At 39.2% G+C, this 13,775-nt stretch overlaps 1 protein-coding gene across 2 annotated transcripts in view; it reads right to left on the minus strand.

Moving 5' to 3' along the window:
• Window positions 1-12,289, minus strand: part of TRAF3IP1 (TRAF3 interacting protein 1) — a 52,644-nt gene extending 40,355 nt beyond the window's left edge. Inside the window, exons 1-6 of one of the 2 annotated variants that reach the window (XM_062578447.1) lie at window positions 12,129-12,289; window positions 11,731-11,799; window positions 7,024-7,185; window positions 5,105-5,239; window positions 4,522-4,965; window positions 3,287-3,364 (exon numbers count right to left, since the gene is read on the minus strand). In XM_062578447.1, the coding sequence (XP_062434431.1) occupies window positions 3,287-3,364; window positions 4,522-4,965; window positions 5,105-5,239; window positions 7,024-7,185; window positions 11,731-11,799; window positions 12,129-12,251 (1,011 nt within the window). In that variant the 5' untranslated portion in view covers window positions 12,252-12,289. The remainder of the gene's footprint in view (window positions 1-3,286; window positions 3,365-4,521; window positions 4,966-5,104; window positions 5,240-7,023; window positions 7,186-11,730; window positions 11,800-12,128) is intronic. The other variant, XM_062578446.1, reaches the window with a different exon arrangement.
• Window positions 12,290-13,775: the final 1,486 nt, after the last annotated feature.

Raw genomic sequence — 13,775 nt, forward strand, 5'->3', positions numbered from 1 at the left:
AACACACACATAAACACTCTGTTTTTGTACGTAGCATATTATGCAACAAACTATTCCTCAATAAATAAACATAGCTCATTTCTAATGCCTTTACTGGAAACTACATCTCCCTCAAAGATTTTCTTTATTTTTTTCCTTAAACTGTTTGTATTCACAATATTTACTCCTAAAATAGCTATTATTGTTATTAAGATGCATAATTTACTAGTGCGCAACAACAAGAGCTGTATTTGCTAAGGTCAGTATGACCGCTGTCATTATAAAGTTTATTAGAAAAACACTGATTAACTATATTTTCCTGAAAGAGAGGCCCCTGCAGGATGATGTTCTATTGGTGTTAGCTTCTACTAATTAAAACCTTTCAAACAAAGAGAACTAGAAAAATCTTGCTTGTTAAATGTAATTTTTAATATTTGTCTTCTATTATATGAACCACTTATGAGTAACTAATACCATGAAGAAAGAGGGTCATTCATAACACTAGAACAGAAATTTTTATAAGCCACATCCAGGAGGTTTCCATGGAATGACTATCTGTGTGGCTTCTAGGGTAATGTCTTTTTTGTATTCAGTAGTTGTTTCATTATACTTTCTATATCAGTTCCAAAAGAAATACAACGGCATTAGATATGACTTAGAGGATGACTCAAACGAACAGCTCCAGAGCAACATAGTTTGTGCTGCAAAAATGAAAGCCACTGTAGATGTGGCCAAAAGTGACAGGATATTACAAAAAAAAAAACTTTAGACAAAAGTTTCTGCAGCCATCTGTAAAATAGATGAGATCTTTCCAAGGTGTTTTGCCTTAGGGGTAACCCTATTCTGCAGCCACTTTCCTATAAACAGCACCATATGCTCAGAGGGTCTGTATACAGCCTGAATCCTTTTCTATCAAAAAGGTTATCTTTATTATTTAGAAGGTTAATCAGTCATGCTGGGAAGTGTTCATTTTACACAAGACTCTTACTTGACCTGGACTGAGAGCTAACAAAATACAATTCTACCTCCTCCAATCACAGACAGTGTGATATACAACAACTAGCTCTTGGATCAAAAGGTACTCTTCTTTACATACATAGACTGCTTGCCATGTTATTAGTTGTGTGGTAGTCAAATGTTTCTTTTGATTCCTACTTAAACTTGCTTTCTTTTAATTTCAGAAAATTATGAGTATCTGTGTGATGACTATTACCTGCTGGGTAACATACAGAGTTTCTCTAGTAGCAGATAAATATATTATTTTTAAAAAGCATGGGAGAGAGGGTCAACCTGTTGAAATTCAAGTGTCATTTTAAGGCTTGCCTAGTAGCAAGTAGCAATACTAAATATTTAAAACATACGAAGTTTCTAAATAAACTTGTACTCTAAAACAAACGTAGTATACAAGTGATTCAGCCTGATGTTTCAAGGACATCTCAATTGAAAGAAAAGTTCCCATTTCTCCCACTGTTTTCACGTCTTCATGCTGCTAAACATGCAGCGTGTCAGAAGAAAGGATCAAACTCAAATATGGAGGAAGCAAGACCTGAATCAAGTGGCAGGTAAGTAGTTCATTGTGAAATGAAGCTACATGAGACTGGAAAGAGAGAGAGAAGGCTGAGGAGTGTAAGGACAAAGACAGCAGGACTACGAGCCTGGGATGGGTTGCTGAATGGAACCAGAATAGAAGAAGGGGCAAATCTTTAGGACAGAAGTCAAGTGAGTGACGTATACACATCGGCTTATTAGTCACTGCTTAGAAAGGTCTGTTTCAAATTGTTTCACCTACTGTGCACTGTATTTCCAAAAAGCTACAGATGGATGCTGACAAGTTATTAATTGTGCAGCAGAGACTACAAAATAATACAATTAAATAGTTCGCATTTGCATAAGCACAGAAATGACACCCCTTCTTTTTAATAAGCTTGTTTCACTGCTATGTGATTTAAATTGAGTTAGGGTAGTTTAAATCAGGGCAAATCCCTGCAAACAAAGGCATGACCCTGCTGTGAAGCTACCGTGATGACAGGAAGATCAACCCCAGAGTCCCTTAAGATGCACTTCCCAATTATCTCATGTTGGAGTTTCCTTTAAACCTCTTTGTGCAGCTATCTTAGTTCTCTAGCTCTAAAGATTCATTAGGAATATTTTCATTTCATTCTTCTGCTCCACAGTCTTAATGAGGTGACCATTTGTCATGCACTGGTCTAAAGTGTATATTTTCATTACCTAAAGGCTAAGCAGCGTCTACTGTTACGCAAGCAAGTAAAGGAAAAGCATGTCATGTAGATTTAAGGCAATAAACTAACATGCCTTGGACTCATTCCCAAAAGCACCTAAGACGGGAAATGAAACTTTACTGCACTAGTGTATTATTGTGGTGCCCAAGAGCACTACGATAGTTTGGGATGCGGCTCAGAATTTCCATTAAAGACCCAATTTACAGAAGTTTGACTTGGCTATGAAGACTTGCTTCAGGGTTAAAACTGCTTTATAAGCTCTCACTCCAAGTGCCAATACTTTTAAAAGTTTGGTTGGATTTCAGTCAAAGAATGGCTATAAAAATTTGTCATCTAATGTAGAAGACATGATGATGTCAGTAGCCCACTGACTCCCAACAGAGACTCCTGCTAGACTTGGGATCCTGCCTATTTTTCCTAGTTTGAACTGGTTTAGATTAGTTTATTGAAGTATTCCTCTTTAAACATTTAGCCACATGGCTCAGTAATTCCCCAAATTGCCTTAGGTCATCAAGAAGCAACAGATGCTGACACAATGGTATCACGAGCAGCTGCTACTGTTCAGAGGCAACCAGTGAGCCTATATCCTGCCCTACTGTCATCCAGCTCCAAAACACAGGGCCCAGGCAGAACCTTGCATTCGTTTTCTTTCCGAAATGGTAACTTCTATTAAAGTACATAAAAATCAAACAGATTTCAAGGAAAGATTCACAGGAATAAACAGATAGTTTTGAACAAACAATTATTTTCTTGAAGTACCCAAACATCAGCACACAGAACTAAAAATCTGGAAGATGTAATTAGCTGAGTAGACCTTTCTTTTTGTTCAAGCTAAGAAAATTCAAAACCAAACACATAACAGATGAGGAAGTAAACTGGCATTATCTGCACTGTAATAAATCTATTTAAAAAAATCCTTGAGTTAAGCTGACAGAGTCCATTTGAGAATTCTAAACTTGGCATCTACTTATTTTTCAATCCTATCTATCCTACATGCAGATTCCCAAAGCAATCAAAAATGCAACACCTTCAGTATTTCACCTTCCCAGATCTTCTATACCACTAACCTGATTATCTGGCAGGTACCTGTTGTCTTTAGTCGGCTTCTCCATTTTTCTAAGTACAGGTTCCTCAGAATCTGTGGACTAAAAGAAATAATCGCTTTAGACTCAAGTGCTCAACCATGAAGCCACGTATATGCTGAGGAGCAAGCCACTTACCCAAAAAATTTGAAAGGGAAAATGAGCACACAGTAGAACTGAGCAAGTTACAACAGAATACTTATTCATCAACCTGTCTTCTAAAATTTGCCTCTCTTGTCTGTTCCTGAAACCCAAGGAAGTCTCAGACAGTGCTAAAATGCACAGCCTGTATTAAATTCCAGATGGCATCAGGCATCAGCAACATACCAAGAGCCTACGTAAATAAAATTCACAGTTAAATATCGTTATTTATAAGTAAAACTATGCAATGAAAAATCCTTAAGGCCAGCAGACAGGTACTGACAGAAGTGCTTTCTCACATCTAACAAAATTAAGTTACTACCTAATAAAGTACTCTTGGATATCCATTAATCTCTGAATCTCTACAATGAAACAGTATGCTACATAACAGAAATAGGAAATACTTAGAGGAGAAGGACAGAGTATTAGTAAAGGCAACACAATCAAAGGCAATGAGGAGATAGCTTTTAAGGCAGTTTAGGACTTTACACAGAGAAATCTCGAAGTATGCACATATATGATGTATGTACATCCTCTGTGTCCTACCGCAGAAGAAGTAAACTTTTCATATTAATGACCAATTACGGCCCATAACTCCTTTTTTGAACCCTTTGTTTCCCCACAGCTGACTATGGCTACAACCATAGCATGCACTGCTGGGGAGACACCAGAGGACATAAGTATATGACTCCAGCAGTTGCTGCAAACTGTCACTGCCAAACATAATCTAATGCCATCAGGAGAATTCCGATATGTAGAGTGCAGAAAAGGAGCTGCTTTTTAGATGATCAGAAAGCACAGTCAGGGGAGTCTAATGGCTCAAATGAAGATATAATATGACAGAGACAGGAAGCTACACACATAGCCTCAGTCGTACTCTTACCAGATCAAGTCTGTACTGCAACTTTCACTTAATAAGAGAAATTGGAGTAATTGCTGTTAAAAAAAGTGCTTCAGTTGTTACATGAATAGAGAATAAAAATATGCAAGCTCATTAGGAAAAAAAAAAAAAATCAAACTCTACCACAGAATGCCAAAAGCTTTTCTTTTTTTTTCCCCCAAAATAAGATGTCTATTACCTTTTTCTCTGCTTTATCCTTTCCATGTTCTCTTGAGTGTTCCCCATCTTTTCCTTTGTCCCTTCGTCTATCCCTTTCCCGGTCTTTTCCTCTTTCTCTGTCTCTTTCTCTAGCCTTATCCCTGTCTCGTTCTTTCAGTCTTTCTTTTTCTTTTCCTCCTTCTTTTTTTTTCTCCCTTTCCCTTCCTTTATCATGTTCAAGATCCTTTTCTCGTTCTATGTCTCCTTTTCCTTTGTTTTTTTCTGTTTCTCTTCCTTCTTTGGTTCCTCTGCTTTTGTTTCTTTCTCTTTCTTGTTTTTCTCCTTCCTTAAAGTTGTGCCTTTCAGGGTCTTTGCGCCTATCTTCATTATCCTTATGTTTATCACTTTCCTTTTCTCTCTCTTTGATCTCTTCTTTCAAATCTTCTTTGGGTTTTCTGTCTCTAATTTCAGAGTCCCCTTTTCCCTAAAAATAAAGTGAAAATTTAGCTTCAATATATGGCAACTCTATCACACAGAGACTTTACAAAGAAAAAAATGTGATTTTAAAAAAATTAAAAAAAAAGAAGTAGTCTCTTTACCCCAGGAAAGCCACAGATTCCTACCTCTTTATGGCTTTTTTGTTCTTCTGCTCTGGATTCTCTGTTTTCTTTATCTCGAGATTTCGACAAGGGAGGTTTCCCTTTAGCATCAACTCTTTCCCCAGCCAAGATCCTTTTTACAGCATCATCACTGGACAGCTGCAAGGAACAGAAAAATCTCAGTGAAATGAGTATAAGTTAATTCACTAAATATCGTCTTTCTTCTTACCCCTGCAATCAACAAGATGTTTTTAATATAAAGCATGTTTCTGCCCTTTTGGAAATATTCTCTCTCTTTAATACTAATGTTTCTAAAAGAAACATCTCCTTTTAATTCTTGCAATAGTTTAACTATATAAATATTTTTCCTTTTTTGCATTATAGCATAATAGCAATTCTCATTGCAATGGCGTACATTTTTTTCAAAATATTAAAGTAAATTATCGTCAAGTTTCAAATCACAACTGCTAGGTTGGTTAAACATTTTTTAAAATAACATTATGATGTTGTATTTGCAATATTGAGTTTCTACCTAACACTTACTCAATCAGAAATAATTGCTGAGAAGGCAGAGACACCTACATTAAGAACCACTTTCAATAAGTTTCAGTTACAAAGTTTAAAAAGCATTTGTATCTAATTCCGTTCTACAATTTTTTTAAAACAAACATTTTTTATCAGATTGTTTCAACAGTACGTTGAAAATATGTTTCAATGTCCAAATGGCAAGGAGTTTGTGTATATTAGAAAAATAAAAAATTTTTTTTTAAAAAAATCTCTTTAGAATTCTCCTTGTCCTTTCTAAAAGAGTAGTGTCTTTTAGGTCACTGAAACTGATATTGCCCTGGGGTTTGACTCCTGGTGTGCAAATACAAAACTATGAGTTTTTGCATTTGGATGTTCACATCTGTACATAAGTAACATTTCCCTGAGCTACGCAACTCCAACTAGTATGTTCATTTCAGTACCGGAAGTATCAAGTTAGAGTCTGAAAAAAATCTTTTCCACAATGCATAACAAGTTTCACAATAATAAAGGCCAAGGGTCTAATAATCTTAACTAAGATGGGTAGACTATATCTTCTGGATTCTGTATCTCATCACAACACTGCACAAAACTATTCCATCAAGTGCTTATCAACTTCCTCCTTCCTGAGCACAAGCTCTTCCGTAAGAACAAAGCTCATACCACTTGACTTATTAAAACAAAACAACATAAAACAAAATAACATAAATAAAAAAAAATCAGTAAATATCCAAATTATTATTAGTAGCTAATCCAAAGCTGCAGACAGCCTGTAAACACTGGAGTATTTCTCAGTTAAATATATACAGTTTCTTCACACTCTTTACTCCAAAAATTTTAAACACTTTTGTATATCAAAATCTCCACAGCTTTGTATAAGCAAAGATTCCCTATTATCTTTGCTTCCACACTTATTTTAAGAACAATATGCCTCTGAGGTTATGTAGCACAGGTTAGTCAGATGTCCCCTTTGCTGCATTTTTGTATTCAAAGAAAAGATATCTCCCTAGGAAAAAAATACTTTCATTAGAGAATTAAAGATCTGGGGGGCAGGAGGAAATCAATCAAAAGTAGCAATATCTCTTCATATGAGGATGCATAATTAATATGTTTGTATTCAAAAGTTGAAAATTCTGAAACTTCATATTCTGCCTCATATTTATTAAATTGTATTACATGATCAATGAATAAGGTTAAAATTAGAAAACAGTATAAATTAAAAGCAACTATCCATTCAAGATGTATTTGTGCAAGGACCTGACTTAAGCTAACTGGTGACCCAACACAATGTTATCTTAATAGAGAGAGTGGATGAGTGTCAACGTAGTCTGTCACAAATTGAGCTCTAATAATATATAGAACAGCTCAATAAAGACATTACTGCAAGAAAAGACAAACTCTTACTAGTGATGTCATACCTTATTTAAGCAACACTTCCCAATTGCTTGAAGTAATTCATTGGTTTTTTCAGGTTCATGTCCAGCTACAACACGTGCTGGTTTTACTGAGAGTGGCTCTCCTGTTACCAGTACAACAGCATCAATTGCCTTCTGAAGAAAGCTGATTTTGGCATCTTTATCCTGGTAAAACAGTAGTTAAGAAATAATATCAATACCTTAAAATAATTCCATGTATCAGCTAAAAGCTAGGAAACCTCTGCCGGTAGGAATGTTTGCAGAAAGTATCTATTATAGCAGCAGCCAATCTGTGTCTCATAAGCAGGCTTTGTCAGAAGTGCAAGCTGGAGGGCAAACCATGAGGAGCTGCTTTATTAGCATCCTTGGGTTGCCCTGGGTTGCTGCAAGTCCAGCCTAGCACTGCCCAAAGTAGAAGGAAGGGCCTCTTCTGAGATCAGCTTCTGAGCCTGGAATAAAAGACTGAGCCTAGAATAAAGGAAAAGTTCTGTTCCTGAAATCTTTGTACCTGTTTTTGATCCTCCAAGCCATGTCACGTATTCAGATGTGGTCAAAGACCTTGGCATTTCATTTGTAGGGTCAGGAAAATTGGCTACTGCCCCTGTTTTATAGTTAGTTATTTATTTCTGATTAAGAAATGACGGCTTTAGTAATAGATGTATATTGAACTAGAACAGCCAAATTAAAAGTATATCATTAAAAGTATTCATATGTTTTAATATGAATATTATTTCACTCCAGCACATTAAGACCACTGTAAGACTTCCAGCATTCTGTTCTCAAAAATTACGTATTAAAGAACCTTGAGTTTTATTCAAAGAATCAGGCAAATATTTCCAAAAGAATCTCTGAAAGTTGCAACAGGATTGTTAGTTCAGATACTGCCCAGAGAAACAGTTCTTGCTCAGAATATTTTTCAACACAGATGTCCCAAAGTTACAGCACTTATGAGAGTCCAAACTCTAGGACTTGCATGCTTATATTTATACTTTGTAAAACAGACCTAACAGTAAGTAAAGAAAATATACAAAGGATGGTGGGAATCAGGGGCAGGCAGATATTACTAGATGTGTTTTAGTTTTAAAATTACACTTTGCCAACAATTTTCCCCAAATACTCACAAAAAAGAAGCTTTTGGTGATCATGTAAAATCATTTAAAAAAATAAATAAAAATAAATAAAAGCCTCACAACACCCAGACTGGTTACTGGGGAGTTCCTTGCACAGGGAATGAAATAATGAAATCACGATGCAAAGTCTCTGCAGCTGCAGAATATTTGGGAAAAATATGTTTTATTAATAAAACATCACAAATTCATGGAATTTTTACCAATCTCAGCACAAAAGTCTACTTATTCATCGTTTACTCTGATGAGTAAAGATAAAGAAGGTATTATACCAGAATTTTAGAAAGTAAAAACATGCAAGAATTTTTTGTGTGTATTTTAGTGGGCATTTTCAAAATAATGAAAATATTTCATTATTTTGAATTATTTTGAATCAAAATAATTCATAATATTTCAAAATCATGCCATTCAGACTGATAACTGAAAAGCTGACCAGTGGCATTTCAATTACTTTAGAAAAGTGAACAGTCATTTTGCAATAAAACATCTGATTTCACACTGCACTTACTGTCTAGGTATCTCAGGTGCCCAGATCCAGAGTAATCTGCATCTAATATACCAATATAAGATACCAATAAAAAGGGAAGTAAAAGAAGCAAATATTATCTTAGCTGAACAAGGTCAATAATCTTTAAAGGCCACCTGATAGCGTTATCGAATCCTGCAGCATTGGACATTAAAAGAACAGTCTATGTGATATCTCAAGTCCCAAAGCCAATCCATAAACAAAAGTTGGGTTCTGCTGCCAGCCTGCGAAGGATAATTAAACACATGGGAAGACAGTCTCCAGAGTAAGGATACTTCCCATCTTCAACTCTTCTAAACAGATTAAAACAAACAATTGCCATATAGCTAGAAATTCTCTCCATTAAGGTCAAGAGCACTACACCATCACCAGTGCTCCCTGCATACAAAAGCAAAATAGAAAAGGAAAGAAATACTGCAAGCTCCTTCTATTATAATAGTTGTCTGTCCTTTCAAGGACATATGGAATCTATTAATTGAGGGAAGAAGACAGGACACTCTTCCAAACTAAGCCCATTTTCAAATAAAGATGATCCAAAAGTTTCTCCTACATCTTCGTCATTTTTAGTAGTTATTTTATCAGTGTTTTCTCTCCAAACAAGAAATCCTCATGAATCCAATGGGAAATCTACAGCTCATACACACATCAGAAAATAAAGTCCTATCAAAATAGAAACAAACATCTGAAACAGTGCTGAGAGCTTAAAAAGACAAAATTAGCAAGCTTGATATCAAATCTTTTCTTTTATAGGAGGACAAATTTTTACTAGACCTAACAATAAGCTCTTCTGATAAACATGAAGACAGCAATATTGTACAGTACAGTACTGCAGTGTAACAACTAACTGGGCAGTTAGTAGTTAAACTGTATTTGTTCCAGGAGTCCCAACAATTAAGGAATCCTTGCACTTTAAATTCTCATGTCTCTGCCACATTAACTGCTTTGCCTATACAAACCCTGAAACAAATGGCAACTCAACGAGGACCAACTGAATGCTCTACAAGCCAGATCTGGCTCATGGCTTCTTCTAGCCTGCCTCTCTCCCCACCACCACCTTTTTTTTTTTTTTTTAACCTAGAAGGAGGGGCTATGACCAGGCCTTACCAGTTATCTAAGCACCAGACATTATCCTAACAGCAAAGCTACAAGCAGCAGCCCAGGAGAAATGCTGGATGCTTGGAGTTTAAAACCCCACTACTATATCCACGTGGGATAGGCAAGTTGAAACTAGAAACAAGCCTGTTACAGCACGTACAGATGCATGACACTATGTAGGGTCTTTTCAAAACAGGAGGCAGTCCCAACAGCCACAGAGGTCGAACCAGGAACATTACCACAGCTTTGGATTTTTCAAGTTTCAGGCTATGCTTCCAGTGATCTGCAATTGCACCACTCAACCAAAGAACAATCACCATTTTTCCCCTCCCACAGCAAGCACTCTGGACTACAGTGTCAGGACTATTTCACAAAACGGGTACAGATTGTTCATTTTTCTGAGAGCATCCTGCCCATTTCACATCTACGTATCTATTGCCAAGATCCTCACACCAGAGGAGCATCCTCCCTTGGTTCTACCTAAAGCAGATCACCTTCGCACAGAAATATATACAGGTAGCCACAACAGACTCCAACTGCTGTTCTCAGTCTCTAACTCTCTGCAGGTAGTTCTGGTCTCCACAAAAAGATTCCTCCCCTTTTTTTTCCACCACAAGAAGGTCACTCTCCTGATTTTCTAAGACTCAAACACAAATTATACTGATGAAGCATCTTGCAGGCACTGAGTCTTCCTCCTGGCCTATGTTTCAAGAAGGAGAACACAAACTATAGATGTTTTCCCAACACTGCAGCGTTCTGACCTCCTCTACTTGAGCTCATGAAAACCATGACCATGATTGCATGGACTATGGAAGAAATTCTCAGAGAGGTATTCAAGAGATTGGTGCAACTTCACAGATGTGACAGAATGCGAATACAGAAGCGAAGAGCTGCTTAGAAGTTGCTAGGAAATACAGTTTTTTTCAGTCCACAAAAAATAAAATGCACAGGGCTCTCCAAGCAAGAGACAGCATACACTAAGCTGTTCTTCATCACAGAACTACTGATCATCTTCAACAGGAAAAATACCAAAAGCAATCAGTCCCCTGTATAACTAATTTAGATGTTAGCAATGCAACAATATGAACATCCACAAAAATAAATGTACATATCAGATTAGTAATTATCTGCATGAATTGCATAAACAAGCTACACAACTGATTGTATAGGGACCTGTATACAACATAAACCAGGCTCATACACCTTGTATTTGTAGTTGCTACACTAAACAATCCCCAGTGGACATAGCTTTCTAATCAGACACATACAAACGCTTCATTATTTGCCACGAACTAGAAACTCAAATGACAGTCTAGTTTTGAACCAAGTCTGTAGTTGGAGAAGTCAGCATCCCTGGCTAAGCAGGGAGGCAGATGCTGGAAGAAGAGCAAACACAGACTAGAGTCACTCTCATATGCAATAAAAGCATTTTTGGTTAGTAACATTAACATCCTCTTTCAGTAATTAGAATGTGTATATATGTACACGCACATATTTAAAGCAATAAACCTAAAAACACACATTCTGTACCAAGACTACCAGTCCCTTGGAAGGGTTGTGGACAGATTTCTAGTATCCATAATTTTATTATCAGAGGCTATTTACCTCAAGGCAGTCTTCCTACATAATGATTACTTGTAACACAATAGTACTTTGGAAATCTTGATCTCACCATAGATTAGATCTCACTGTTTTGAGATCTGTAGAGAAACAGTTCTTTCACACTAGACAGTTTATTTGTATCTATACGCTTAGCAACGCCATGAATGCAATCTGAACATATTCTCCTTATGCACTACATAAAATAACCAATATGCAATACCTTCTACTTTGTCTTCACAATGTTAAACTAAAGACAATCACTTGAAGCTGAACACAGAAACGATGACAAATACCTTGTGGCAAGGTTCAAAGAATCCTTAAAATATTAAAAACAAATAAATAAGAACGCTTAATACCCACCTTAACATTATCCGATTTCAATTCAAAATCTGTGTAAAGTCCTTTCAAAAAACCTGTTACTCTAATTACCTTCAAAACAGAAGAAAAGTAAAAGTCAGCACCGGCGTACACGGTTTAAGTGCAGCTCTCCACTATTTTCCCATTCCTTTACATGCAACGATACGCAAAAGTACCTCCCTCCCCGACCCGCCGCCATCCGCAGGGTGCGGGGCCTCGGCGCCAGCCCGGATCCCCGCGTCCCGGCGCGTCCCGCGGGCCGCCGCCCCGTCCCGCCCCGCGCGGCAGGGGGCGCCCGGGAGCCCCTCCGCCCCGGCCGAGGACGCGAGCCCGCAGGCAGGCCCCGTTGCCTAGCAACGGCGGCAACGGCGCGGGCCCGGTGGCCGGGCTCCCGGGCCCACCTCGGTGATCACGTCGTGCAGGTAGCGGAAGGGCGGCTTGCTCAGGAGCCGCTCCGTGAGGGGCGGCTTGCGGATCACTTGGCCCAGCGACTCCTGCGTCCTCCGCACCACCGCCTCGTTCATAGCGGCGGCGGGGCCCCGCCGCCGCCGTCGCCGCCGCCGTCGAGCCTTCCCGGCGTGCCCCGCGGCGCCAGGCGCCTCACTGCGCAAGCGCAGCGGCCAGCACGGTGTTGCTAGGCGCAGCGCGCGGCCGTAGCGACTGCTCCCCGCTCGCTCCGCCCCCCTCGCAGCCATGTTCGGCCCTGACTTCCCTTATGCTTAGGGAAGGGGGTGGCTGCCTCAGGGCGCCCCACTTCGGCCCCCATGCCAGCACCGTCCTTCCCACATGCGCCCCCATGCCCTGCAGTGCCTACCTCCTTCGGTGGAGCCTAAAGCCCTGCTGGCTCTGAGGGACCTAGCTGCCAGGGGAGTGTCTGGAGAGGGGGGGCAAAGCCCTGGGCTGGGCTATGCCATGCTGCTTTTGCATAAAACTGCTGGCAGTTTTATGGTTGGCAGGCACCTGGGGATGAGGAGGGTTGCTTTATTTGGGATCTGTTTGCTTTTTAACCTGTGTATTCCACCCAGTGATGCCCACTGCATGCCAGGGTTCAAAGGGAGGATGGATGCTCTTGCACCGTGGTCCTGCCTAGAAGCCCCACCATGCACCTGCCTGATATGTTATAGAAAGTATTTTGCTTTGCCCCACAGGTTGAAACTTTGCTGTTCCAATGGTATTTATACAATGGGATAAGATATGCGTTATCTTGCTGTCCTAATAATTCAGTCTAGAAAACTGTGGTGTTTTCACTATGGGTAACACATGAGCACAGCAGGACCAGACAGAGCTTTGAGGCAAAGTGCCCCTCTGCATGACTGGTGTTTTTTGACAGCCCTCTGATTCCAGAGACTGTCCCAAAGACGGGCCCCATAACCACAGCACGCGCACAGCAACTCCAGTTCTTGTTGGCAGCCATGGAGGGGCCACAGGTGCTATGGGGCACACCTGTGTGAAGACATGTCCCAAGCACCCAAGTCACTTTGGCTGCACAGTCCCTCAGAGCAATACACATGCTATCAGCAGACAAGTGTGTATTTCTATCTAGTCCTGCTCTGACCAAACAGTTCTGAAGCATGGTGTGAGGAGTAGCCAGGGCAAGCTAGTTCAGGGTTGCCCAATGGCCACAAGTCCATGTGACGTCAGGGTAGCGTGGAAATAATTCTGTCATGTACGTGTTAAAACTCAGTTCCCTCTCCAAATACTATTCACAGAGTAGCCTTCTTACAAAATAAAATCTGTCAAATGCAGCATCATTTTAATCATATCTAAGTCCTCCTCTAGAATACTCAGAAATGGAAAATGGATTCAAGACTTAGCTCTTCCAGCTGCAGAAACCTTTGGATTTTCTTTTAAAGCTAAACAAGTTTTGATACCCAGATTGGCCAAGATTCAGCTCTGTTTTCAGGCACTATTTACAAAATAAAAGCATAGTGAAGCAAGTATAAGATGTAGCAGCTTATTATGTGAATAAAATTTAAGATCTAAGGTGTCCAGATATGCTAGAACAGCTGGACCATCTGGGAAAGAGTCCATAGAATTAACCCTAGAAG

The sequence above is a fragment of the Rhea pennata genome, chromosome 6, assembly GCF_028389875.1.
Source record: "Rhea pennata isolate bPtePen1 chromosome 6, bPtePen1.pri, whole genome shotgun sequence".
Lineage (NCBI taxonomy): Eukaryota > Metazoa > Chordata > Aves > Rheiformes > Rheidae > Rhea > Rhea pennata.